This window comes from Protopterus annectens, chromosome 2.part1 (genome assembly GCF_019279795.1).
Source record: "Protopterus annectens isolate FY-2018-M chromosome 2.part1, PAN1.0, whole genome shotgun sequence".
NCBI lineage: Eukaryota > Metazoa > Chordata > Ceratodontiformes > Protopteridae > Protopterus > Protopterus annectens.
Genome location: NC_056729.1, coordinates 1,079,461,482 through 1,079,487,188, shown reverse-complemented (window position 1 = coordinate 1,079,487,188; position 25,707 = coordinate 1,079,461,482). Strand labels below are relative to the sequence as shown.

Here is a 25,707-nt window from a genome sequence, read left to right as displayed (position 1 = left end):
TTTGCATGCTTCTCAAATCCTTCAGGTTTGCAAACCTCCTGCATCCTCAGTTCTTTGCCTCCTTGGTAATATGGCTGATTCCGTTTGTCTACTTCTCTTATCAAGATTCCCAGTGGCTACTCCAATGGGCTCTGGCAGTTCAGTGGTCTTATCTGACTGATACGATTAGTTTTCCAGTTTTTGTAACAAACATCTGTTGTCACTATATTTGATAGTGGCTTGAATTTCCTCTGATCGCGGCAAATTGACCTTTTATTCTTCCCCTTCCTCAGGCCATGATGATCACATGTGCTTCCCGTCTGGTGTAGGGAGGCACCTGAACTCACTCCAAGGTCAGTCTTCACGTCAACATCTTGGAGATGAGGGCAGTCCTTCTAGCACTGTAGACCTTTCAGAACCTTCTCCCTAAGGCTGTGATTCCCATTCAGATTGACAATATGTTGGTGACATGTTATTTCAACAAGCAAGGAAAAATTTGATCCTACAACATGTGTTGAGAAGCCATTAAATTTTGGCAATGCGTGACGCCCTGTTGATGTATTCTGATTACAATGTACATTCTGTCAAAATCCATCATCCTGGAGGACAGTCTGAGCAGACATATTATTCTGCCTCATGAGTGTTCCGTGAATCCAGAAAAAGTTGTGTGTATTTTCAACTGCTGAGTCACCCTCTGCTGTTATCTGTTTACTTTCCCATCCAAGACAAAATGCAGCAGGTCGTATCTCCTGATACTGGGAAAGAGACAGTCACCAATCTTTTGCATGCTTGGCCTCCAGATCTACTCTTCACCTAATTCTCAGCTCTACTGATAATCAAGTGTCTTCAGAAAGCAGCCTGCTGCAGAACAATTGTCATCCTCATTGCCCTCTTCTGTCCCTGCCAAGTTTGGGTCTCCTTTCTGTGGCCTCACCTTCTTTACCAGTCATAGGTTCTGGATCCTTTTCCAGTCTCATTTCTCATTCTTTGGGCCTAACTCACTGAAATCTACACTCCATCAAACTAACTGCATGGTTCCTCTAATTCCAATGATGGCCACGCATCCAAAGAGTTATTCACATCATTTCTTTTCTTGGAAGTCCTCCACTAGAAATGTTTATGTCAGTAGGTGGAATTTGTTCTTTATTTGAGGCACTTCCTAATGTTTGGATCCCTTTTCTGCACCCTTGGATGTCATCCTGGATTTATGGCTGGTCCTTTTCACTCGAGACTCAGTTACTCTACCATTAAAATTAAATTAGCCATGATTTCTAGCTACCATATTGGCATGGATAATATGCCCGTGGCAGCCCCTAAGCTTCCAATGCCTTTTTGAGAGGCACATTTCTATTACATCCACCTGTTCATGATCCAGAACCCCCTTTGGACTTCAGTCTGCTATTGCAAGTTTTTATCAGACCTCCCTTTGAACCACAAGCCACAATATCTTCAGTGCTTTTTCCTGGAAGACTCTTATTCTAGGAGCTGTTACATCAGCAAGAATGGTGTCTCATCTTCAAGAAAGTCTTCACTTCCCCTTATCTGGTATTCCACAAGGATAGTTACTTTAAACACCAGCCTTTTTTCCTGCCTAAGGTAGCCTATGAATCTAATTTGAATCAGCCCATTTATTTACCTATTTTCTTTCCAAATTGCATTTTGTTTCTTTTTTGAAAACATGAATTGGAAGGTTTGTTTCTAAAATTACCCCATCCTGATTTTTTTTTCTGATTGCATCTCCTTTGCACACTCCCCAAAAGGAACTTCTTTGCCTATAAATCTCAAGGCTCATTCCACCAGAGTGGTTGCTATTTCAGCTACCTTTTTCATTCAGGCTTTTTTTTTATGACATTTTTGAGGCAGCTACTTGGTGTAACACCTATACCTTTGTGTCCCATTACAAATTGGACATTCAATCTGGGATTAGAGCTTCATTTGGTTGCACCATTTTGCAGAATGTTCTGTCCTATGACTACTCTGGAATTGCTACTTGGTGGAGACTCTGTCCTACAGATTGAGGTGGACAGAAAAGACAACATCAAATATTGAAAGTTATATGTTTACAATAAAGTTAGATCCATGTTGTCTTCTTCTATCTTTGTCAGCCATTCCTACTATTGTTAAATAGTAACTGTTATGGCCCTGATATGTTATATTTTAGAGTAATCGGGATTTATGACAGCTTCAGTAACTGCACTATAAAAGCAATAAAAAATGGTCAGCTAAAGACAAAAACCCAAAATTTATTATGTAAGAAAACCATCAAATCAAAATGAAAATAAAAATCAAAGTACAGGGAAATGCTTTCATCTTGACCAAATTCAAGACTTTCTCAGTCAAACTTCCTTTCTTTTACAAGTTTAAAAATCCCACTTCAAAATACTTGATCTGTGACATACCATTACGTTACCTGCCCCTCCTCCTTTTTTGCTACTTTCTAATCATTTTACTGAGTGACTAGAATGTTTTTGAAAAAACTGCACTATAGCAACTTTGGTCTGGTTAGCAGACCTCTGAATAGTGCAATAACCTATTTCAGAAAACTGCTCTGGTGCATATTGTAGTTGTCTCATAATTGCCCTAATACTTCTATTCATATTGAATTATTAATTTGCATATGTAATAGCACCAGAAACTAACTTAGTGCAAATTAATATAGAGCATCTGGAACTCAGATAGGCTATTTCATATGAAGTTTGTTTTCCATGTTTTTTTTTTTTGTACAGTCTTATACAGAAGTTTTATGCTTCCACAACTGAAAAATTTACACTTTGCTGGTACCATGTAGTAATATTTTTTGAGTATTAATGGAAGTTTCCGGTCATACTATTTATCAGACAGTGAGTATTACAGAGCTTCTTATGGTATATGCATGTAAACTGTGCTGTTACTGCAGCCTTAGGTTAAGCAGTATTAATCTGTGTTGCTTTTTTCTCTACAGTTTCCAAATTTATTAAATATGAAATTTACATCGAAACTCCTGATGCGCTACTAAATTCTCTGAGAGAAATTTTCAGAAGCCTTACTCTTCCTGTCATACTGAATACACCTTCGGATATCACAGCAAACATCACCTTCCTTGAGATGACTGCAGGTAATTTTCTGGACTGTACTATTCTTTGCAAATGCAATATTCAGACAGTCACATTAATTATCTTAATCTCCTATGATATTTTTACATTAGTTATCTCAGGTTCCTGTATAATTATTTTACTGATTGAGAATTAAAAGAGATGTATCAGCCTGACTCCATCACACAGAAGGATGAAGCCCTGACTGTGACCAAGGTGAACGATGGCCAGTTTGCAGCCACATCTCTGGAAGAGCCATGCAGGGAGGGGAAGGAGTGAAGGGGCATGACATACTCAGCTCTTCTGATGGGTCGGAGGGTTTGTGTTCACTCAAAGGCATATTGGGCATTTTGATTTCATTGGTGGTGACTAGGGGAAACCGCGTTTTGTGACATGTGGGGAGAGGCAGGCCTACTTGTGGAACTAAGGGGATGACCTTTGCAGTATAGTGCATTGCCTGTTACTCCCCATCACCACAGTGTGTGTGTGTGTGTGTGTGTGTGTGTGTGTGTGTGTGTGTGTGTGTGTGTGTGTGTGTGTGTGTGTGCGTGTGTGCGTGCGTGTGTGTGTGTGTGTGTGTGTGTGTGTGTGTGTGTGTGTGTGTGTGTGTGTGTGTGCGTGCGTGCGTGCGTGTGTGTGTGCGTGCGTGTGTGTGTGTGTGTGTGTGTGTGTGTGTGCGTGTGTGCGTGTGTGTGTGTGTGTGTGTGTGTGTGTGTGTGTGTGTGTGTGTGTGTGTGTGTGTGTGTGTGCGCGCATGTCTGAATGATGGTCTCTCCTACTCATTCCTGATCCTGTTGACAGAACAAGGTTCACTTTTTTGTTCTGTATACAGATTTCAAAATATCTGTATTAATGTCTAAGAAACGTATTATTTGTATCACATAATATGGTCTATTTGAATGTATAGTCACAGAAATAGAAATCACTTTAATGATTTGATCTATCAGTTTAAAACAATGAAGATACATGTTAGTGTGATTGTCTCACTGAATACTACCTAAAGAAATAGTGTAGGAAGAGAGTCATGCACTTTCACAATTTTACTTGCTTCAGTTAACTAAGACACATTTGAGGATTCATAAATACTGCATGCATGTTCCCAGCCAATCGAACACTGTTTCCATTCATAATGCAGGGAGCAAGAGAGCTAAAAAAATAGGCATGCAGCCAGTATATATTACATGACTGCAGCCTCTCATCGCAGCCATGGCACACACCCACAGTTAGGTTGTGGTGAGCTACCTCATGGCCACATGAACACACTTGCATCTGAGGAAAACAATGAAAGTGTATGAGCACCACCAGTAAGGGATGTGAGTGCACTAAGACAACTGTCTAGCAATGTAGATGTACAGTGGAAGGGGATGTACATGAATTGCTAAGGCCGGTTAGAGGTCACAATATAAATGGCATAATTCATTGAGATGAGCAAGATAAAGTGCCTGCAAAATTTTGAAACATAAAAAAATCATGGAAAAAGAGTGAAGAATGGTTAATGCAATGTGAGAACCATCTGAGTGTCAGCAGTGGAGCTGTAAACTATAAGTGAAACTCATTACAAAATGAATTGTATATGTTACCTGGAAAAGCATCAGTATAGCAAGTTATTGCACATGCCAGTATATCAGCAGTTTACAGACAAGGTGAGCCAAGGCAGACATCAGAGTGCATGAGCTGAAAAATATATGCATAATGCAGAAGTTAAAGAAATAGAAACTGAGGTTGTGAATTACTGCGAAGTGAAGCCTTTAGTGTAGAAAATCTAACTCAGATAACATCACAGCATGATTGAGCAATAGATCCCCAAATTAAGGAGAAACTAGTGGAGCAGAAAATGTCTGATCAGTTGCCATATAAAGATGCTTTGGAGCCTTTCATAGGAAAACAGTGCATATGTTCATATGGAGTTGCACAAGAGAAGGAGCAAGAAACTGTGGCAACTCTGATGCAGTCAATGCTGAGGAGTGATAGGCCAGTGAGCTCCCATATGAAAGAGCAATGGATGACACAGGATGAAACTGAAGAGAATGTGATACAGGAAGATGCTCCGGAACTTTCTATAGATTGCCCGCAGGAAATGGAGAACAAAGAATGTGCCTTTACTTTAGAAGAAAACAATCTAAGAGAAGAGTTGCTTGATTTAATAGAAATGGAAAGACATATTAAGATCAATGAAAGAAATAGACTACAGAAACTCAATAAAACCCAAAAACTTAGAAGTCTGATAAAACAAATGAATAGTAATAAGGACTGTTCATCGAGATTCACGTGATATAACAGAAACAAATAGAATGCATTACTGTTCAGCTAAATTAATAATAGATCGAGTCTCACCACAAAAACACAGGGTCATAAGAGAAATAAAGGGGAGAAATTGAATGCCATCATGGAAGTATCAAACAGAATAAACTATAAAGCAATTAAGGTGATACTACACAACTTTCTAATTTTATTGATTATATTAATCAGACAACTACCTACTTAGAATTTGTACATCAATACAATAGGGTTGGTATCAACTATTTGGATGTATTTTTATATAGTGATGGCACATCCTTTCAATCCAAGATTTACAGAAAAGATACATTTAGTAATGGTTATCTTGATTTCAGTAGTAGTCATCCTTATTCTCAGAAACGCAGCATATTAAAGGGGCAGTGTATTCGAGCTGCCAGGATGACATCAGGGAAAAAGGAAATGGAGTTGGAAATTGATTTCATTGGGAGAATGTTTAAGGATAAAGGGTACCCAACTCATTTGATTAAGGATGTGACACAGTACGTGGTTCAAGAGTGGGGGAAGAAGTATCCACCTTTATTGGGGAAAGGGTCAATCCCACTTGGTATGAGCATTAAGTCCAAAGTTAACAATAATATTAAGGACTCAATAGATATAAACAAAAGGGAAGGGCATTATTCCAAGTCTTTTATCCTTAAATACGGCAAACATGTTGGCAAGGTCAAAGACATTGTCACTACAAACTGGAACATAATTACCAGTGATGAGAGTATTAAAGAATATGTTTGTGACAGGCCTACATTTCTGTACAAAACGGGGCTTAACATCAAAAGTCTTATTGAACTGAAGGCCAGCAGGCAATTTTGGAACATTAACAACAAGTGTAGAGGGACCAAGAAATGTGGTCGTTGTTCCCAATGTGCCTTTATTTTTGAGAATGATTGTTGTACACTTAAAAATGTCAACAGGAATAAAATTTGGTTTGCCAATGGGAACTGTCAGTCCAGACATTTGGTATACTTAGCAATGTGTTGTTCATGTTCCTGTTTTTATGTCGGGAAAACCGACAGGCAATTAAAAAACAGGATTTATGATCATACATATTGTATGAGGAAAAAAGATGACAACAATGCTTTATTTCGACATATTGCTAACAGTAATACCTGTGAGAAGTTTAAGTTTGCTATTTTGGAAATTGTGAAGGTTAATCCTAGAGGTGGTGATATTAAGAGTATTGTGGGTGAGAAGGAAAATAAAAATGGCAACTAAAGTTGAATGCAGCCAGTTTTCCAGGTCTCAACGAGATGATTCCCACTAAGCCACTGATCAGGAATGTTTAACAATTACAGTTTCATAAGTTTTTAAAAAATCACACCCTCATACAACACAATACACCACGGTAGAGATTATACACAACTTATTATTCTTGGAGGTTGAAATTAGTGCAAGGAAGTACAGCATGTATTTTATTTTATTTTATTTTTGGAATACACACGCATTTCATTGCTGAGAATTGTTATTTTTCATATGTGTTTTATATTAATATTATCCCTGGTCTGGTACCTTATCATACTTATTCTGTTCAGGTTTTATTCCACATGGAACTTTGTACATATGCACAATTAGTTCTCATTTTTGACTAATATTGATGTGGTATATTATCAATTTACATTGTGATATATAATAATTTTTAAATATTGATTTTAATTTATTCATCTATTTTTACTATAGGATGTACAGGCAGTGTTGATGAACCTAGGGTTATACAGCACAATGAGCTTTTTTAGTGTATTTGAATGCTGTTGCTTTAAAAGGGAAGGGAGTTGTATCAATTAATTAATTTTGGCGGTTTTTCAACTATATAAACTGTTGTTTCAGTGTTTTTACTTTGTTCTGATGAAGTGTATTGTTATACATGAAAGCGCTAAACTACTAGATTGTTCAGAGGTCTATTTACAATAAAGAACATCTGTTTTTTGGTATTTCAACACAGCGTGGATCGTGGTCTTTTTCTGTGGGACATTTTGCGTTGGTTACAAGTTACTTGTTGCACCCTCAGTTATTTTTTGAAGAGTTGCTTGATTTAATAGAAATGGATAGACATATTAAGATCAATGAAAGAAATAGACTATAGAAACTCAATAAAACCCAAAAACTTAGAAGTCTGATAAAACAAATGAATAGTAATAAGGACTGTTCATCGAGATTCACGTGATATAACAGAAACAAATAGAATGCATTACTGTTCAGCTAAATTAATAATAGATCGAGTCTCACCACAAAAACACAGGGTCATAAGAGAAATAAAGGGGAGAAATTGAATGCCATCATGGAAGTATCAAACAGAATAAACTATAAAGCAATTAAGGTAAGAAGTGTCACAGTTAGAAGAATGTAGAAGAGGGAACAGATCAACAAAAATACTCAGAAAGATAGACGTGATAAAAGCAATGCACATTATTAGAACAGAGCAGGATCTATCATGAACTATCATGAACAATAAACTAAAAATATCAGCAGAGGCAGAACAACTTAAAAGATATGCAGATAAATATAAAGAAAAAGTACAAAATAAGCAATTTACTGATGACTCAAAACATTTTATAGAAAAGTGGGAAACAAGACAAAAGGAATTGAAACACCACAAAAAAAAGGAGAAATAAAAACATTTTGGAAAAATATCTATGAAGATCCCGTGGAACATAACAAATATGCTAAATGGATGGAAGAAGTAAAAGAAAGAATAAGAAGTTCAAATGTACAGGATATGAAATTGGATGAACAACTAGGGAGATTGAAACAAAGTTAAGAAAAGCTCCTAATTGGAAAACCCCAGGCCCAGGTGTAGTACCTAACTTCTGGCTAAAAGTATTAACATCTTTACATGAAGAGTTAGCCAAAGCTAACATAAAAAACTATAGGCCAACAACTTGGATCTATTTCAGATAATCGAAGGTTCAATCCACAAACCTCCGTTCATCAAGCCAACAAGAGTGAATATTCACATCAGTGAATTACTGCAACAGGGAATGGAATTACTTGGTCAGCATAATGACCATCACACATACAGCAGTATGTCAAACCCACCAAGGTGGAGGGCTATACCCCCATACTCCCCTACCTATATATGCTAACTCTGACATCACACTACAGTGGGGAAAAAGGAAAATTTCCCAATGTTGGCCATATAATTCCATTCCCTGTTGTAGTAATTCACTGATGTGAACATTCACTTAAGTGAACATTCACTTATATCGGCTCGACAAATGGAGGTTTGTGGAGTTGAACCTTCGACTATATGAAAGAGACTCCAATACTTTGCCTTCCAATAATGTATAAACTATACAATGGAATTGATACAAACAGAGTTTATAGTCATTTAGAAGAAAATTCAAACATGACAATAGAACAAAATGGTAATAAAAGAAAGTCATATGGAACAAAGGATCATTTGTTGTTAAATAGTCATAATGGAGAATTGTAAAAAAGTGGGAAACATCTAAGTATGGCATGGGTAGACTACACGAAAGCATTTGACAGTATCCCACAGTATCCCACATTCACTGATAAAAGTGCTTAAAAATTTATAAGATACACCCTACACTGATCAATTACATTACAGTGACCATGAAACAGTCGCAAATCACTTTGCAGTTAAGCCATGATAAAAGACAAATTATTATTCCAGGGGTAAAAATTCAAAGGGGGATATTCCAGGGTGGCTCTCTGTTACAGCTGCTATTTTGTCTTGCCCTTAACCCATTAAGTTGTCTACTTAACAGATGAGGTGATGGCTACAATTTGGCTCCCATAAAACAGCAAAGTGTAAAGACTTGTCTTCTTATTGTAGATGATTTAAAACTGTCTAGTTCATCAGATGAGTGACTGAAAGCACAACTGCAAGTGGTCAAAACTTTTTCAGAAGATATAAGAATGTCATTTGGTCTTAATAAATGTGCAAAAAACAACCGTTAAATCAGGAAAGCTGCAGCAACAAAAAAACATCAGTTTGTGACAGGAATGTGATATAAAAAAACTTGAGTAAGAGGTAGTGTAGAAATATTTGGTAACTGAAAAAGGATCAACAATAAAACATGAGCAAATGTGAATAAAACACAGCAAGGAATATTTTAGAAAACTTTAACACTAAAATCAGTGTTAACTTCTAGGAACAGTCCAAGCTATAAACAAAGTTGCTCTTCCTGTCCCAACTTACAGTATTGGAGTGATTAACTGGCCCCAAAAGAAGCATGTTGCTTCACGTTCATCAAATGATTTATAAAAAATCATTGCATACCAAGATTATATAATACCTATTCTGAAGGAAGTATGGGCCTCCTCGAAATTGATTACAGGTACAGATCTGCAATCCTTGGACTGCATACATATCTGCTGACCTCACAAGAACCAAATGTAGTGAAAGTTTTGAAACATGAGGAGAATAAGTCTAAGATGACTTCCCTGCTTAGTTTAGCAGAAGCATATCAGTGTCAAGTGGGAATAGAAAATCAAAATAGAAGTAGATAAATATCAGGCAGCAATTGAATATGGCAAAAAATAAAAGAAAGAATATAAGGTGAAGGATCAGATGAGAAGGAAATAAATATGGAAAATGCGTAAATATAGTTGCAGGTATAGAAAACTCTTGGAACAACCTCATGTTGATCAGGATCAAACACAGGAATGGTTAGGGAGAGGTGAATTTAAACCAAAAGATAAAAGGTTAATATTGATGGCTGAAGATAGTGGACTACATACACTTTGGTTTACAAAATCCATTGAACATGTGGAAGAAACAGACAAATGTAGGTTTTGCAAAACAGAATTGGAAACAGTCTTGCATCTTTTTGCTGGTTGTGATACACTAATGGAAGAAGGACTGTATACTGAAAGGCATAGTAATATGGCAAGACTGTTGCATTGGGGATTGCGCAAACATTATAATATTGAAGTACCTAAAAAACACTGGAAACATGAGCCACAAAGCATCATAGAAAATGATGAAGTTTATATCACATGGGTCATCCATTACCAATATAGTAGTCCATGAAAAGAAGACAAAAGTAGCATTGATCACTGAAATTACTATACCCAGTGACTACATTGTCTTACTTGCAGAGAGACACAAAGTCATAAAATACCAGGATTTGCAGGCAGAATTGAGGGCAATGTGGAAGAAAGATGCCCTGACAGTTCTAGTAGTAGTAGGAGGAGCAATGGGTCTTATAAAAAGAATTTACAATCATACTTAGATATGTTACTGGTAAATGTAACTCCATATCAATTATAGAAGGAGTCATTACTGGGCAAATTGTCGGTGCTGCAAACAGCACTTTTGGCTAACATCAAAGACTGAAACAATACTAATTTCATGAACATTAATCGTATTTTGACTTAGGAATGGGGTCCATTCTTGTCAGGGTATTAGAAATCCAAAAGACTTGGAGACTTGGAGACATTAAAAAAAGGAGTAGCAATAAAATAGTTAATTCCAAGCACATTACTGATGAGAAAATTGCTATTTAATATGTGTAGGCTACCGTTTTTCTATGTTTGTGGAAAACCTATTTTTTGAGCCAGACAGAAACACAATACAACCTTTTAAGAGTGTAATGAGATATAGGACAATAGCATTTGCTGAAACCAGTGGCATGAGCATTCATTGAAAATGATTACTACTTTTCTGACAGTTTGCAATATTTTCATCATGTTTCCTTTACAGACATTGTGACAGGAGTTAAATGAAACCAAATGTAAGCTTATGATTTGAACACCAACTTTGTTTTAACTAAAGCAGTTTTGCAGCTAGACAACTGATGACACAGCTGTATACTTTGGGTTTACTTTATTGGAAGAGTGTTAGACTAACTTGTGCTATTCTTGCTACACAGAACATTTTATTATTTACTTTGATCACTTCATGTCTTAACAGTATTTTTATTTTGTTTTAGTGTGTGCACTAACAGATTCCAACATAGAGTGTGTTTGTGAGGAAAACCACATTTGGGACAGCCAGACATGTAGCATGTATGGAAACTGCTTAAATACAACCTCCAACAACTGTAGCTGCATTAGAGATATTCCTTACAATGGAACCTGTGAACCCTATTCACCTCCTCCAGGTAACTACTCTTCCAGTACATTATAAGAATTACTTACCTGTGAAAGCTGCATTAATTTTTTGTGGTTTCTTAGTAACTTGTGTGAACGTTCAGTTGCTCTTTGGTGTGTACTTCTTTCTGCTCTTGCAATCTGTTCTTCTTTCATAAACATGGAGGACAAGCTAGGATTTGTTAAGAAACAGTGGGACCTCATTAGAAACTAAATGCTTAAGTAGTGAATGCATGTTCAAGGAAAGTTAACATTGCTTTTCAGTCAAAGAAGGCTACAAGGAACTGATAGAACTGTTTAATGCTCAAATTCTTCAAGTAAAGCTTAATCTGCTAATAAACTGCTCAGTAAATATATATTACTCAGCTACAGTAATCCTTTGAACATGTGGTCTCTCCTGGTAAATGGAAATGTAAGAATGTTATTGAAAAATACGTTTGCCTTTCTTGAAGCTTATCGCAATTTCCTGGAGCAGACTGCAGCATTTTGTTAATCCCTGATAGAGAGGATATGATATTACTTTAATAAACCCTACATTTTGTGATGAATAAACACTGGTTAGATCAATGGTACATATTGCTGAACTAGCTGAGGTACTAGTCTGTTGTGCTCTCTACTATTATCTTAAGAGCCTAATACCAACCTATGTTTTTTGTGGTACATGATTAAGACTATGATATAGTGTCAGACCATTCTTCTGGATATAACATTCTGAGCACACAGTCCGCTGTTTACATAAAGCAAATAGCTTTCCAAATTTAGAAATCAAGGCAGAAAATATTCGGATAAAGATAAAAGAAAATATACTACTGTACTGTTTGTTTCCCTTTCACTCATGTCATTCACCATCATTTCAGATAGTTTTAATAATTTGTGTTTCTCTTTAACAAGTGAACCATGACTCGTTAATTGCTTTATTAGTCAGTTAATTATTTATTTTATTTATTTATTTTATTTATTTGCAGTTGGTTTACCAGGATAGTCCATTGGGCCTAAAAGAACCCGTTTTCAATGGAGTCCTGGGGAGAAAAGCTCCAAAAAAGAACAGACAAACAGAATAAGTACATACATTTAAAAAGCTTCTTAATGCAAACTAACAGACAAGTTGAAAACAACATAGCTAGGCTACTTATACAATGTAAAAAAAAGAGTACAGTCATAACTTTTGCATTTGATGTACATTAGAAAATGTGAATTATTGAAAAAGTACAAATAATGAGAGGTAGGTTATGGCATTAAAGAGGTAGGATTATATTGTTATATGGTGTGGTTAGAATTCGAGAAAGTAATAAGTATACAGGCTTTGTTGAGTAGGAAGAGAATGAATGGAGGATGAAGGATGAAGGGTTCCAGATTTTTATGATGGATGGGAACAAGAGCATTCCCATTGGGACGTAAGATGAGTATGAAGAGATTTTTGAATGAATAGAGATTAGAGATGGTACGAATAGATGGTGGGAGTGAGTTCCAAAGACGAGCTATGTTAAAGGATAGTAGGTTTTGCCTGGGGGCGCTTTGGTTTAAGTATTTCTAATAGGTTTTGATTGTTTGACCTTAAGATTCTATCAGGTAAGTGAAACTTAAAAGAAGAAGACAGGGAGGGACAAAGAGAGGGGTTGTTAATGAGTTTGTGGGCTAGGGTAAGCTGAATGTAATTGAGCTGATGTGGAAGTTCAAGCCAATGTAGTTTTTGGAGAGAGGAACAGTGATGGGTGAATGACCTGTGTCCGTTGGCGAACTTGGCGATTTTGTTGTAGCATGAGGAAAGTTGTTTTAAGAGAGGTCTGAATATTAGTTAGGAGAGGTGAACCATAGAGAAGGGAGGGAATAAGAAAGGAAGAAGACAGAGTGATTTTGAGGTCTTTGTGAGATATTGATTTTCAAGGGTAAAGCATACCCAGCTTTTGGTGGGTTTTAATGTTTAGGTGTATGTGGGAATTGAAATTAAGTTGGTTATCAATTTGAACACCAAGTAACTTGGTTTCAGATACGAGTTCTAGGGTTGAATTGTTTTGACTAGTGATCAGGAATGTGTTTGTATCAAAGGGAGTAGTTTTAGTGGGGGTAAATACCATGAGTTTAGTTTTGGAGGCGTTGAGAGCAAGGTGGTTTATTTCCATCCAATGCTCAGTAATAGAGAAAGCTGCTTGTGTGAGCTTTAGAAGCTCAGGAGTAGATGAGGCAGAGCAGATAATGGTGGAATCGTCAGCATATTGGATGATGTTAGAGAAAGGAATAGATTTGTGAAAGTCGTTTATAAAAATGTTAAAGAGAAGAGGACCAAGTATGGAGCCTTGGGGAACCCCGGTGGGGGTACTAAGAAAAGAGGAAGTGGCCTTTTTCCATTTTACAGCTTGGTGTCTGTTAGATAGGTAGCTGGAGAACCAGTTCACAGAGGAGGAAGAAAGGTTAAGTTTGGAAAGTTTAGTTAATAGCAGGCTGTGTGAAATGGTATCAAAAGCCTTAGAAAGGTCAAGTAGTAGGGTAGAGACAATATGCCGGAATCACGAGCTTTATTTACAGTTTCTAGATAGGAGAGGAGGGCTGTCATGGTGCTATGATTTGGCCTAAAGCCATGTTGTGTAGGTGTGAGAAGGTTATTGTCTAAAAGATGTGGTAGTAGTTGAAGTTGAACACATTTTTCAAGTAGTTTAGAGATAGGGGACAAGATAGCAATGGGGCGGAAGTTGTTAACACTGCAGTTATTACCGCCTTTATGAAGGGGGATGATAAAGGCTTGTTTCCAGAGTTGGGGCACTGTACATTCTAGGATTGAGCGGTTGATGAGGATGCTTATGGGATAGGCAATTGCATCAGCAGCAACGCTTAGGAAATATGAGGGAATATCATCAGGTGCATTTGTGCCGGGCTTCAGTTTATGAAGTAGTTTTTTTATTGTAGAAATGGGTATAGGTTTTAATGAGAATGGAGTTGTGTGAAGAGGCAAAGTATTTGATGTTGGTGAGGATGATGAGGATGTTAGAGAGGGAGAAGAGTTATGGGATGTAGTTAGAGAAGATGGGAATGAGGAAGGAAGAGAAGTGCAGGGTGGGCTTTTGGCAGGAGAGGGTGAGGGGGTATTGGATGGTATGGTAGAGGTAGGGAAAGAGGAAGTTAGTTTGCTAATAGAGTCAATGAAGAAGGAGTTGAATTCAGTAGCCAGGTCTAGATCTGGGGCATTTGGGTCGGGGGAAGGGGTGTGTGGTTTGCTGGGGTTAAGGAGGGTGGAGATACCTTTCCAGAATTTCTGTGGATTTGTTTTATTATTGTTTTGGAGGGTAAAGAAGTAATTTTGTCTGTCAGAGATAATAAGTTTTTTGACTTTATTTCGGAGGGTTCGGTATTCAGTGTGGGAATCAGGGGACTTTCTTTTCTGATAAAGTGCCCAGGCTTTGTCTCTAAGGTGCATGGTTGCTAATGTATCTCTGGTAAGCCATGGAGCAGAATTATTTTTTATTCGTTTTGTCCTTTGGGGGGCTTGGGAATCTAGTATTCTTAAGAATGTAGAGTTAAAGTGAGAAACAGCGTCTTCTAAGGGTAGTGTCCTAAGAGTGTTCCAGTTGATTGCTTTTAAAGAATCTGAGAATGTTGTTGGGTTGAAATTTTGTGGTTGCGTGTGGTAATATAATTGTGGGGGTGGAGAGAGATACAAGGAGTCGGTATGTGAAGATGGGCATATGATCACTTAGAGCATCGGGAAGAGTACCACTGTCAGAGTAATAGTGTGGGTGTGACACAAGGATCCAGTCTAGTATACTGCCACAGGAAAGGTTTTTAGAAGGACGTGTTACTTTGTTGATTAGTTGGGAAAAGTTATATAGGTTGATGTTAAGGGGGTTGGATGGAGATTGAATTGAGGTCCAGTTAATATTTACATCACCTAGGATTATGGTTTCATTATTAATGTTACTGGAGAGCCAGGAGAGAATGTCTTCTAATGTAGAGATATTGTCACCTGGGGGAATATAGAGGGATGCAAGACATATATGTTTATGCTTGTTGACTTGTAGGAGAGTGATGAGTAGTTCAGCATTGTTGAATTGTGGAATAGGTTTATTGAAGGGAGTAATTGACAAGGAAGTAGAAAATAGAAGAGCTACACCGCCGCCTTTTTTATGGGACCTGTCTTTTCTAATGATAGAGTAGTTAGGTGGGATTATTTCAGAGCTTTTTATATGGGGTTTTAGCCATGTTTCTGAAATAGATAGGATGTCAGGTTTATTATATGTGATCCAGGCATGGAGGGTTGTTAATTTGTTGACTATGCTTTGGGAGTTTAGTGAAGTAAGTAATAGAGGTTTACGTATAGTAGTAGAGGTTGAGGGGCCTGGGTTAGGATGGATATCACCTGATAAGAGACTGGTGACTAGATGAAGGATATGGTTAGAAAAGTAATTAAGTAGTTTAGTAAATGGGTTGGGAGATGTTGTGTTGAAGAAGGGGTTACTGGTAGTTAAGAGGATGGGGAGTCTATGAGAAGTAAGTACTTTGTAAGAGAAGGATAGGAGGTGATTTATAGGATATAGATGTGGAGAGATAGGTGAGTGTGAATGTGAGTAGGGGGAGTTTAGATGGTTGGTAGTATGATAGAGTTGTGGATGCTGGCAGGTACTGGGTTGGGTGAGGTAGTAAAGAAAGGTAAGTTTTAGAAGTAGTAGTAGTAAAAGAGAGATGGATGAAGGTTTTAAAAGCATGTTATTAATGATTACTTTGTGTATAGAATCAATTAGTATTAAGTTTGTTTTTAAAGATAATTATAGGAGGATGTGATGTAGTTGTCCTAGATTGTAGTGGGGAGTGTGGTGTACGGAAGGAGGTGGCAGAAGAGGTAGAGGTAAGTAGAAGGTAAAGATAGGGCTGATTGTCAGAGTTGAAGTTTGGACTTGGAGTTTGTAGTGTAGCTAAGTAGAGGGTGTGGTAACTATGGGTGATTAGAAAATGGGTGTGTGCAGGGTGTTGGTGTTTGATTGGAGTGGGGAGGAAGTGGGTGTGGTAATAAGAGGAATATAGCTGGGAGTGCTGGGGGCGGGTGGGAATTGGGGGCAGGGTAGGGGAGCGGAGTGAGCCCGGAGGGCGAACGGAGCGGGAAGCACAGGAGAAGGAGAAGAGCCAATCAGTGGAGCATGGAATGCAGGAAGTAGCTGTAACAGAGTGAGTAGGTTCTGGATAATCTAGGCAGAATGGGCTAAGAGTTTGGAGAAAGGTAAAATAAGGTAAAGGCTAGTAAAAAAATATGCAAGGAGTAAGTAAGAAGGAATATCAGTGTGGGGGGTGCCCTCTGGTGGTTAAATGTAGAAGTACACTGGGCCACTGAGGCAGTGTAAGGGCTAAAGAGGACTGAATGTAAGGAGCATGTAAGGAGTAGAGAAATTAGATAGGGATGGGAGTGGAGAGGCAAGGATGAAGGGGATGTAGGCCGCTGGCTGTACTGGCAGGGAGATAGCATATACAGGTTCAACAAGGAGTATAATTACAGAAGCATAGAGCAGCAAATACACATACTTCTTCAGTGTCCTTTGGAGGAGACTTGGTTCAACCTTCCCAGCAGGGGTTAAGGCAGCAGAGAGGTAGTATTGGGACCACAAAACAAGGTAGAGTCTGGTGACCTAGTTAGGTGGAAGTATCCACTAGGCGAGGTCCCAATGGGAATATGCAGGGTAAAAACAACTGGAGACAGAAGAAAAGTAGAGTGATGGTTAATGAAAGTGTAATAGTAACAACATCTATACCTTAATAGTGAAGATATACAGGTGAAAAGAGATGTAGGCACAAAATACTAAAACAGAGCAGATAATGACTAAGTAAAATGTAACAATGGAGTGTATCACAATGGTTATGAACACAGTAACATTTTGCAAATCAGAAACACTTCAATGGAAATAATGTAGCAAATGAAGCTACTACAATGTTAAGTACACAATGAAATACTGCAGACCAGATAGACTTGTAGGTGTGTAACTAGGCTCTATAACAAATGAAGTAAAAGGAACAAACAATGTCGATGGAAAAACATTATCTCCACAGTAGGTACTGCTATGTTAACAGCGTTCTCTTGGGTTAGTGTTTCATACAATGATAGCGCCTTGGCGCGTCCTACAGCTGCAGTAGCCAAGCACGTGTGAAGAACACTCGCACGTGGAAGCTGGCGTGTAGCGCAATGAGTAAATGTGTAGATACTAGGACAGTTAACAAATATAATAAGTAATGAAGTCCCTAATAAATTCGTTGTACCTTGGTATGTCTAGATAAAACTAGTCAAGCTAGGGAGTAGTCCTTCTATATTAATAAAAATGTGCTAGTAGTAGTCAAGTATAATCATCATAGTGTACGCTTTACACAGCAAGAGCGTTTAAACACAGTACAACAGCAGTCGCTAGGGTTAATTAAGGCTGTTGATTAAGCGAAGAACAAATTAAGCAGATAATAATTGCTGCTAATGCATGGACGCTATCCTATGCAGCGATCCCTTTGAGTAAGGTTTTAAACTAGCAAGAGCGTTTAAACTCTGTCCAAATAAGCGGATAAAAATTGCTGCTACTGCAAGGGCGCTATCCTATGCAGCGATCTCTCTAAGCCCTTTAAAGAGCGTTTAAACACTATACAAAGTAAGCAGATAATACTTGCTGCTGCTGCATGGGCTATCCTATGCAGCGATCCCTCTAAGCAGGGTTTTAAGCTAGCAAGTGCATTTCAACACTAAACAATAGCAGTCGCTAAGATGTAGGCAGCGATCCCTCTAAGCAGGGTTTTAAGCTAGCAAGTGCATTTCAACACTAAACAATAGCAGTCGCTAAGATGTAGGCAGCGATCCCTCTAAGCAGGGTTTTAAGCTAGCAAGTGCAATTCAACACTAAACAATAGCAGTCGCTAAGATGTAGGCAAGGCTGTTGATTAAATGAAGACTAAAATAAGCAAATATCTATTGCTACTGCTGCAAGGGCTATTCTATGCAGCGATCCCTTTAAGCAGGGCTTTAAACAAGCAGCTAGCCGTCGGTACACTCTTTTAGACAGCGGAGTAAAAGAACAGCAGTCGCTAAAGTATAAGTAGAAGCAGATTAAATGTGACTACGACCATACTACTCGGTTAATAAGCTTATTCAGAAATGTGCCAGTCCTGAACACTATCGTGTACAACAGATGCTGTTAAAGCGAGGATACCTTTAAAACAGAGCGTACTGTTAGTTTGCTTGTTTGTTTATTTAAATTTATTAATCATAGTAAAACACTGATTTCTTTGTTGGTTTTTAGGTTCAGCCCAGGATGAGAGTAAAACAAAAAAAGTATCGAAAGCACATATAAGAGACACTTATACAAAGAATACATATTTTAGTGACTGTAACTACATTGAACTATTACTTACCTATGTAATTACAGAAGTATCAGTCTTACATGCCTCATCTGTAAAGCCATGAACATATTGTAACTGACCTCATAAACTATATTATCAAGACATTTATTTGACTCCACCTCTTTTAGTTTGATTTTAGTGTGTGCACTAACAGATTCCAACATAGAGTGTGTTTGTGAGGAAAACCACATTTGGGACAGCCAGACATGTAGCATGTATGGAAACTGCTTAAATACAACCTCCAACAACTGTAGCTGCATTAGAGATATTCCTTACAATGGAACCTGTGAACCCTATTCACCTCCTCCAGGTAACTACTCTTCCAGTACATTATAAGAATTACTTACCTGTGAAAGCTGCATTAATTTTTTGTGGTTTCTTAGTAACTTGTGTGAACGTTCAGTTGCTCTTTGGTGTGTACTTCTTTCTGCTCTTGCAATCTGTTCTTCTTTCATAAACATGGAGGACAAGCTAGGATTTGTTAAGAAACAGTGGGACCTCATTAGAAACTAAATGCTTAAGTAGTGAATGCATGTTCAAGGAAAGTTAACATTGCTTTTCAGTCAAAGAAGGCTACAAGGAACTGATAGAACTGTTTAATGCTCAAATTCTTCAAGTAAAGCTTAATCTGCTAATAAACTGCTCAGTAAATATATATTACTCAGCTACAGTAATCCTTTGAACATGTGGTCTCTCCTGGTAAATGGAAATGTAAGAATGTTATTGAAAAATACGTTTGCCTTTCTTGAAGCTTATCGCAATTTCCTGGAGCAGACTGCAGCATTTTGTTAATCCCTGATAGAGAGGATATGATATTACTTTAATAAACCCTACATTTTGTGATGAATAAACACTGGTTAGATCAATGGTACATATTGCTGAACTAGCTGAGGTACTAGTCTGTTGTGCTCTCTACTATTATCTTAAGAGCCTAATACCAACCTATGTTTTTTGTGGTACATGATTAAGACTATGATATAGTGTCAGACCATTCTTCTGGATATAACATTCTGAGCACACAGTCCGCTGTTTACATAAAGCAAATAGCTTTCCAAATTTAGAAATCAAGGCAGAAAATATTCGGATAAAGATAAAAGAAAAGATACTACTGTACAGTTTGTTTCCCTTTCACTCATGTCATTCACCATCATTTCAGATAGTTTTAATAATTTGTGTTTCTCTTTAACAAGTGAACCATGACTCGTTAATTGCTTTATTAGTCAGTTAATTATTTATTTTATTTATTTATTTTATTTATTTGCAGTTGGTTTACCAGGATAGTCCATTGGGCCTAAAAGAACCCGTTTTCAATGGAGTCCTGGGGAGAAAAGCTCCAAAAAAGAACAGACAAACAGAATAAGTACATACATTTAAAAAGCTTCTTAATGCAAACTAACAGACAAGTTGAAAACAACATAGCTAGGCTACTTATACAATGTAAAAAAAGAGTACAGTCATAACTTTTGCATTTGATGTACATTAGAAAATGTGAATTATTGAAAAAGTACAAATAATGAGAGGTAGGTTATGGCATTAAAGAGGTAGGATTATATTGTTATATGGTGTGGTTAGAATTCGAGAAAGTAATAAGTATACAGGCTTTGTTGAGTAGGAAGAGAATGAATGGAGGATGAAGGATGAAGGGTTCCAGATTTTTATGATGGATGGGAACAAGAGCATTCCCATTGGGACGTAAGATGAGTATGAAGAGATTTTTTGAATGAATAGAGATTAGAGATGGTACGAATAGATGGTGGGAGTGAGTTCCAAAGACGAGCTATGTTAAAGGATAGTAGGTTTTGCCTGGGGCGCTTTGGTTTAAGTATTTCTAATAGGTTTTGATTGTTTGACCTTAAGATTCTATCAGGTAAGTGAAACTTAAAAGAAGAAGACAGGGAGGGACAAAGAGAGGGGTTGTTAATGAGTTTGTGGGCTAGGGTAAGCTGAATGTAATTGAGCTGATGTGGAAGTTCAAGCCAATGTAGTTTTTGGAGAGAGGAACAGTGATGGGTGAATGACCTGTGTCCGTTGGCGAACTTGGCGATTTTGTTGTAGCATGAGGAAAGTTGTTTTAAGAGAGGTCTGAATATTAGTTAGGAGAGGTGAACCATAGAGAAGGGAGGAATAAGAAAGGAAGAAGACAGAGTGATTTTTGAGGTCTTTGTGAGATATTGATTTTGGCGGTAAAGCATACCCAGCTTTTGGTGGGTTTTTTTAATGTTTAGGTGTATGTGGGAATTGAAATTAAGTTGGTTATCAATTTGAACACCAAGTAACTTGGTTTCAGATACGAGTTCTAGGGTTGAATTGTTTTGACTAGTGATCAGGAATGTGTTTGTATCAAAGGGAGTAGTTTTAGTGGGGGTAAATACCATGAGTTTAGTTTTGGAGGCGTTGAGAGCAAGGTGGTTTATTTCCATCCAATGCTCAGTAATAGAGAAAGCTGCTTGTGTGAGCTTTAGAAGCTCAGGAGTAGATGAGGCAGAGCAGATAATGGTGGAATCGTCAGCATATTGGATGATGTTAGAGAAAGGAATAGATTTGTGAAAGTCGTTTATAAAATGTTAAAGAGAAGAGGACCAAGTATGGAGCCTTGGGGAACCCCCTGTGTGGGTACTAAGAAAAGAGGAAGTGGCCTTTTTCCATTTTACAGCTTGGTGTCTGTTAGATAGGTAGCTGGAGAACCAGTTCACAGAGGAGGAAGAAAGGTTAAGTTTGGAAAGTTTAGTTAATAGCAGGCTGTGTGAAATGGTATCAAAAGCCTTAGAAAGGTCAAGTAGTAGGGTAGAGACAATATGGCCGGAATCACGAGCTTTATTTACAGTTTCTAGATAGGAGAGGAGGGCTGTCATGGTGCTATGATTTGGCTAAAGCCATGTTGTGTAGGTGTGAGAAGGTTATTGTCTAAAAGATGTGGTAGTAGTTGAAGTTGAACACATTTTCAAGTAGTTTAGAGATAGGGACAAGATAGCAATGGGGCGGAAGTTGTTAACACTGCAGTTATTACCGCCTTTATGAAGGGGATGATAAAGGCTTGTTTCCAGAGTTGGGGCACTGTACATTCTAGGATTGAGGCGGTTGATGAGGATGCTTATGGGATAGGCAATTGCATCAGCAGCAACGCTTAGGAAATATGAGGGGATATCATCAGGTGCATTTGTGCGGGCTTCAGTTTATGAAGTAGTTTTTATTGTAGAAATGGGTATAGGTTTTAATGAGAATGGAGTTGTGTGAAGAGGCAAAGTATTTGATGTTGGTGAGGATGATGAGGATGTTAGAGAGGGAGAAGAGTTATGGGATGTAGTTAGAGAAGATGGGAATGAGGAAGGAAGAGAAGTGCAGGGTGGGCTTTTGGCAGGAGAGGGTGAGGGGGTATTGGATGGTATGGTAGAGGTAGGGAAAGAGGAAGTTAGTTTGCTAATAGAGTCAATGAAGAAGGAGTTGAATTCAGTAGCCAGGTCTAGATCTGGGGCATTTGGGTCGGGGGAAGGGGTGTGTGGTTTGCTGGGGTTAAGGAGGGTGGAGATACCTTTCCAGAATTTCTGTGGATTTGTTTTATTATTGTTTTGGAGGGTAAAGAAGTAATTTTGTCTGTCAGAGATAATAAGTTTTTTGACTTTATTTCGGAGGGTTCGGTATTCAGTGTGGGAATCAGGGACTTTCTTTTCTGATAAAGTGCCCAGGCTTTGTCTCTAAAGGCATGGTTGCTAATGTATCTCTGGTAAGCCATGGAGCAGAATTATTTTTATTCGTTTTGTCCTTTGGCGGGCTTGGGAATCTAGTATTCTTAAGAATGTAGAGTTAAAGTGAGAAACAGCGTCTTCTAAGGGTAGTGTCGTAAGAGTGTTCCAGTTGATTGCTTTTAAAGAATCTGAGAATGTTGTTGGGTTGAAATTTTTGTGGTTGCGTGTGGTAATATAATTGTGGGGGTGGAGAGAGATACAAGGGAGTCGGTATGTGAAGATGGGCATATGATCACTTAGAGCATCGGGAAGAGTACCACTGTCAGAGTAATAGTGTGGGTGTGACACAAGGATCCAGTCTAGTATACTGCCACAGGAAAGGTTTTTAGAAGGACGTGTTACTTTGTTGATTAGTTGGGAAAAGTTATATAGGTTGATGTTAAGGGGGTTGGATGGAGATTGAATTGAGGTCCAGTTAATATTTACATCACCTAGGATTATGGTTTCATTATTAATGTTACTGGAGAGCCAGGAGAGAATGTCTTCTAATGTAGAGATATTGTCACCTGGGGGAATATAGAGGGATGCAAGACATATATGTTTATGCTTGTTGACTTGTAGGAGAGTGATGAGTAGTTCAGCATTGTTGAATTGTGGAATAGGTTTATTGAAGGGAGTAATTGACAAGGAAGTAGAAAATAGAAGAGCTACACCGCCGCCTTTTTTATGGGACCTGTCTTTTCTAATGATAGAGTAGTTAGGTGGGATTATTTCAGAGCTTTTTATATGGGGTTTTAGCCATGTTTCTGAAATAGATAGGATGTCAGGTTTATTATATGTGATCCAGGCATGGAGGGTTGTTAATTTGTTGACTATGCTTTGGGAGTTTAGTGAAGTAAGTAATAGAGGTTTACGTATAGTAGTAGAGGTTGAGGGGCCTGGGTTAGGATGGATATCACCTGATAAGAGACTGGTGACTAGATGAAGGATATGGTTAGAAAAGTAATTAAGTAGTTTAGTAAATGGGTTGGGAGATGTTGTGTTGAAGAAGGGGTTACTGGTAGTTAAGAGGATGGGGAGTCTATGAGAAGTAAGTACTTTGTAAGAGAAGGATAGGAGGTGATTTATAGGATATAGATGTGGAGAGATAGGTGAGTGTGAATGTGAGTATGGGGAGTTTAGATGGTTGGTAGTATGATAGAGTTGTGGATGCTGGCAGGTACTGGGTTGGGTGAGGTAGTAAAGAAAGGTAAGTTTTAGAAGTAGTAGTAGTAAAAGAGAGATGGATGAAGGTTTTAAAAGCATGTTATTAATGATTACTTTGTGTATAGAATCAATTAGTATTAAGTTTGTTTTTAAAGATAATTATAGGAGGATGTGATGTAGTTGTCCTAGATTGTAGTGGGGAGTGTGGTGTACGGAAGGAGGTGGCAGAAGAGGTAGAGGTAAGTAGAAGGTAAAGATAGGGCTGATTGTCAGAGTTGAAGTTTGGACTTGGAGTTTGTAGTGTAGCTAAGTAGAGGGTGTGGTAACTATGGGTGATTAGAAAATGGGTGTGTGCAGGGTGTTGGTGTTTGATTGGAGTGGGGAGGAAGTGGGTGTGGTAATAAGAGGAATATAGCTGGGAGTGCTGGGGGCGGGTGGGAATTGGGGGCAGGGTAGGGGAGCGGAGTGAGCCCGGAGGGCGAACGGAGCGGGAAGCACAGGAGAAGGAGAAGAGCCAATCAGTGGAGCATGGAATGCAGGAAGTAAGCTGTAACAGAGTGAGTAGGTTCTGGATAATCTAGGCAGAATGGGCTAAGAGTTTGGAGAAAGGTAAAAATAAGGTAAAGGCTAGTAAAAAAAATATGCAAGGAGTAAGTAAGAAGGAATATCAGTGTGGGGGGTGCCCTCTGGTGGTTAAATGTAGAAGTACACTGGGCCACTGAGGCAGTGTAAGGGCTAAAGAGGACTGAATGTAAGGAGCATGTAAGGAGTAGAGAAATTAGATAGGGATGGGAGTAGAGAGGCAAGGATGAAGGGGATGTAGGCCGCTGGCTGTACTGGCAGGGAGATAGCATATACAGGTTCAACAAGGAGTATAATTACAGAAGCATAGAGCAGCAAATACACATACTTCTTCAGTGTCCTTTGGAGGAGACTTGGTTCAACCTTCCCAGCAGGGGTTAAGGCAGCAGAGAGGTAGTATTGGGACCACAAAACAAGGTAGAGTCTGGTGACCTAGTTAGGTGGAAGTATCCACTAGGCGAGGTCCCAATGGGAATATGCAGGGTAAAAACAACTGGAGACAGAAGAAAAGTAGAGTGATGGTTAATGAAAGTGTAATAGTAACAACATCTATACCTTAATAGTGAAGATATACAGGTGAAAAGAGATGTAGGCACAAAATACTAAAACAGAGCAGATAATGACTAAGTAAAATGTAACAATGGAGTGTATCACAATGGTTATGAACACAGTAACATTTTGCAAATCAGAAACACTTCATAATGGAAATAATGTAGCAAATGAAGCTACTACAATGTTAAGTACACAATGAAATACTGCAGACCAGATAGACTTGTAGGTGTGTAACTAGGCTCTATAACAAATGAAGTAAAAGGAACAAACAATGTCGATGGAAAAACATTATCTCCACAGTAGGTACTGCTATGTTAACAGCGTTCTCTTGGGTTAGTGTTTCATACAATGATAGCGCCTTGGCGTCCTACAACTGCAGTAGCCAAGCGTGTGAAGAACACTCGCACGTGGAAGCTGGCGTGTAGCGCAATGAGTAAATGTGTAGATACTAGGACAGTTAACAAATATAATAAGTAATGAAGTCCCTAATAAATTCGTTGTACCTTGGTATGTCTAGATAAAACTAGTCAAGCGCTAGGGGAGTAGTCCTTCTATATTAATAAAAATGTGCTAGTAGTAGTCAAGTATAATCATCATAGTGTACGCTATACACAGCAAGAGCGTTTAAACACAGTACAACAGCAGTCGCTAGGGTTAATTAAGGCTGTTGATTAAGCGAAGAACAAATTAAGCAGATAATAATTGCTGCTAATGCATGGACGCTATCCTATGCAGCGATCCCTTTGAGTAAGGTTTTAAACTAGCAAGAGCGTTTAAACTCTGTCCAAATAAGCGGATAAAAATTGCTGCTACTGCAGGGCGCTATCCTATGCAGCGATCTCTCTAAGCCCTTTAAAGAGCGTTTAAACACTATACAAAGTAAGCAGATAATACTTGCTGCTGCTGCATGGGCGCTATCCTATGCAGCGATCCCT

At 38.3% G+C, this 25,707-nt stretch overlaps 2 protein-coding genes across 3 annotated transcripts in view; both read left to right on the top strand.

The window, feature by feature from the left end:
- LOC122794935 overlaps nucleotides 1-11,436 on the top strand; it is a 533,471-nt gene extending 522,035 nt beyond the window's left edge. The window contains exons 16-17 of the mRNA XM_044063530.1: nucleotides 2,921-3,073; nucleotides 11,240-11,436. Of these exons, the coding sequence (XP_043919465.1) occupies nucleotides 2,921-3,073; nucleotides 11,240-11,436 (350 nt within the window). The remainder of the gene's footprint in view (nucleotides 1-2,920; nucleotides 3,074-11,239) is intronic.
- Nucleotides 11,437-18,892: 7,456 nt separating this feature from the next.
- Nucleotides 18,893-25,707, top strand: part of LOC122794329 (mucin-3A-like) — a 1,511,548-nt gene continuing 1,504,733 nt past the window's right edge. For both annotated transcript variants that reach the window (XM_044062634.1, XM_044062633.1), the window contains exon 1: nucleotides 18,893-19,059. In XM_044062634.1, coding sequence (XP_043918569.1) covers nucleotides 18,963-19,059 — 97 coding nt within the window. In that variant the 5' untranslated portion in view covers nucleotides 18,893-18,962. The remainder of the gene's footprint in view (nucleotides 19,060-25,707) is intronic.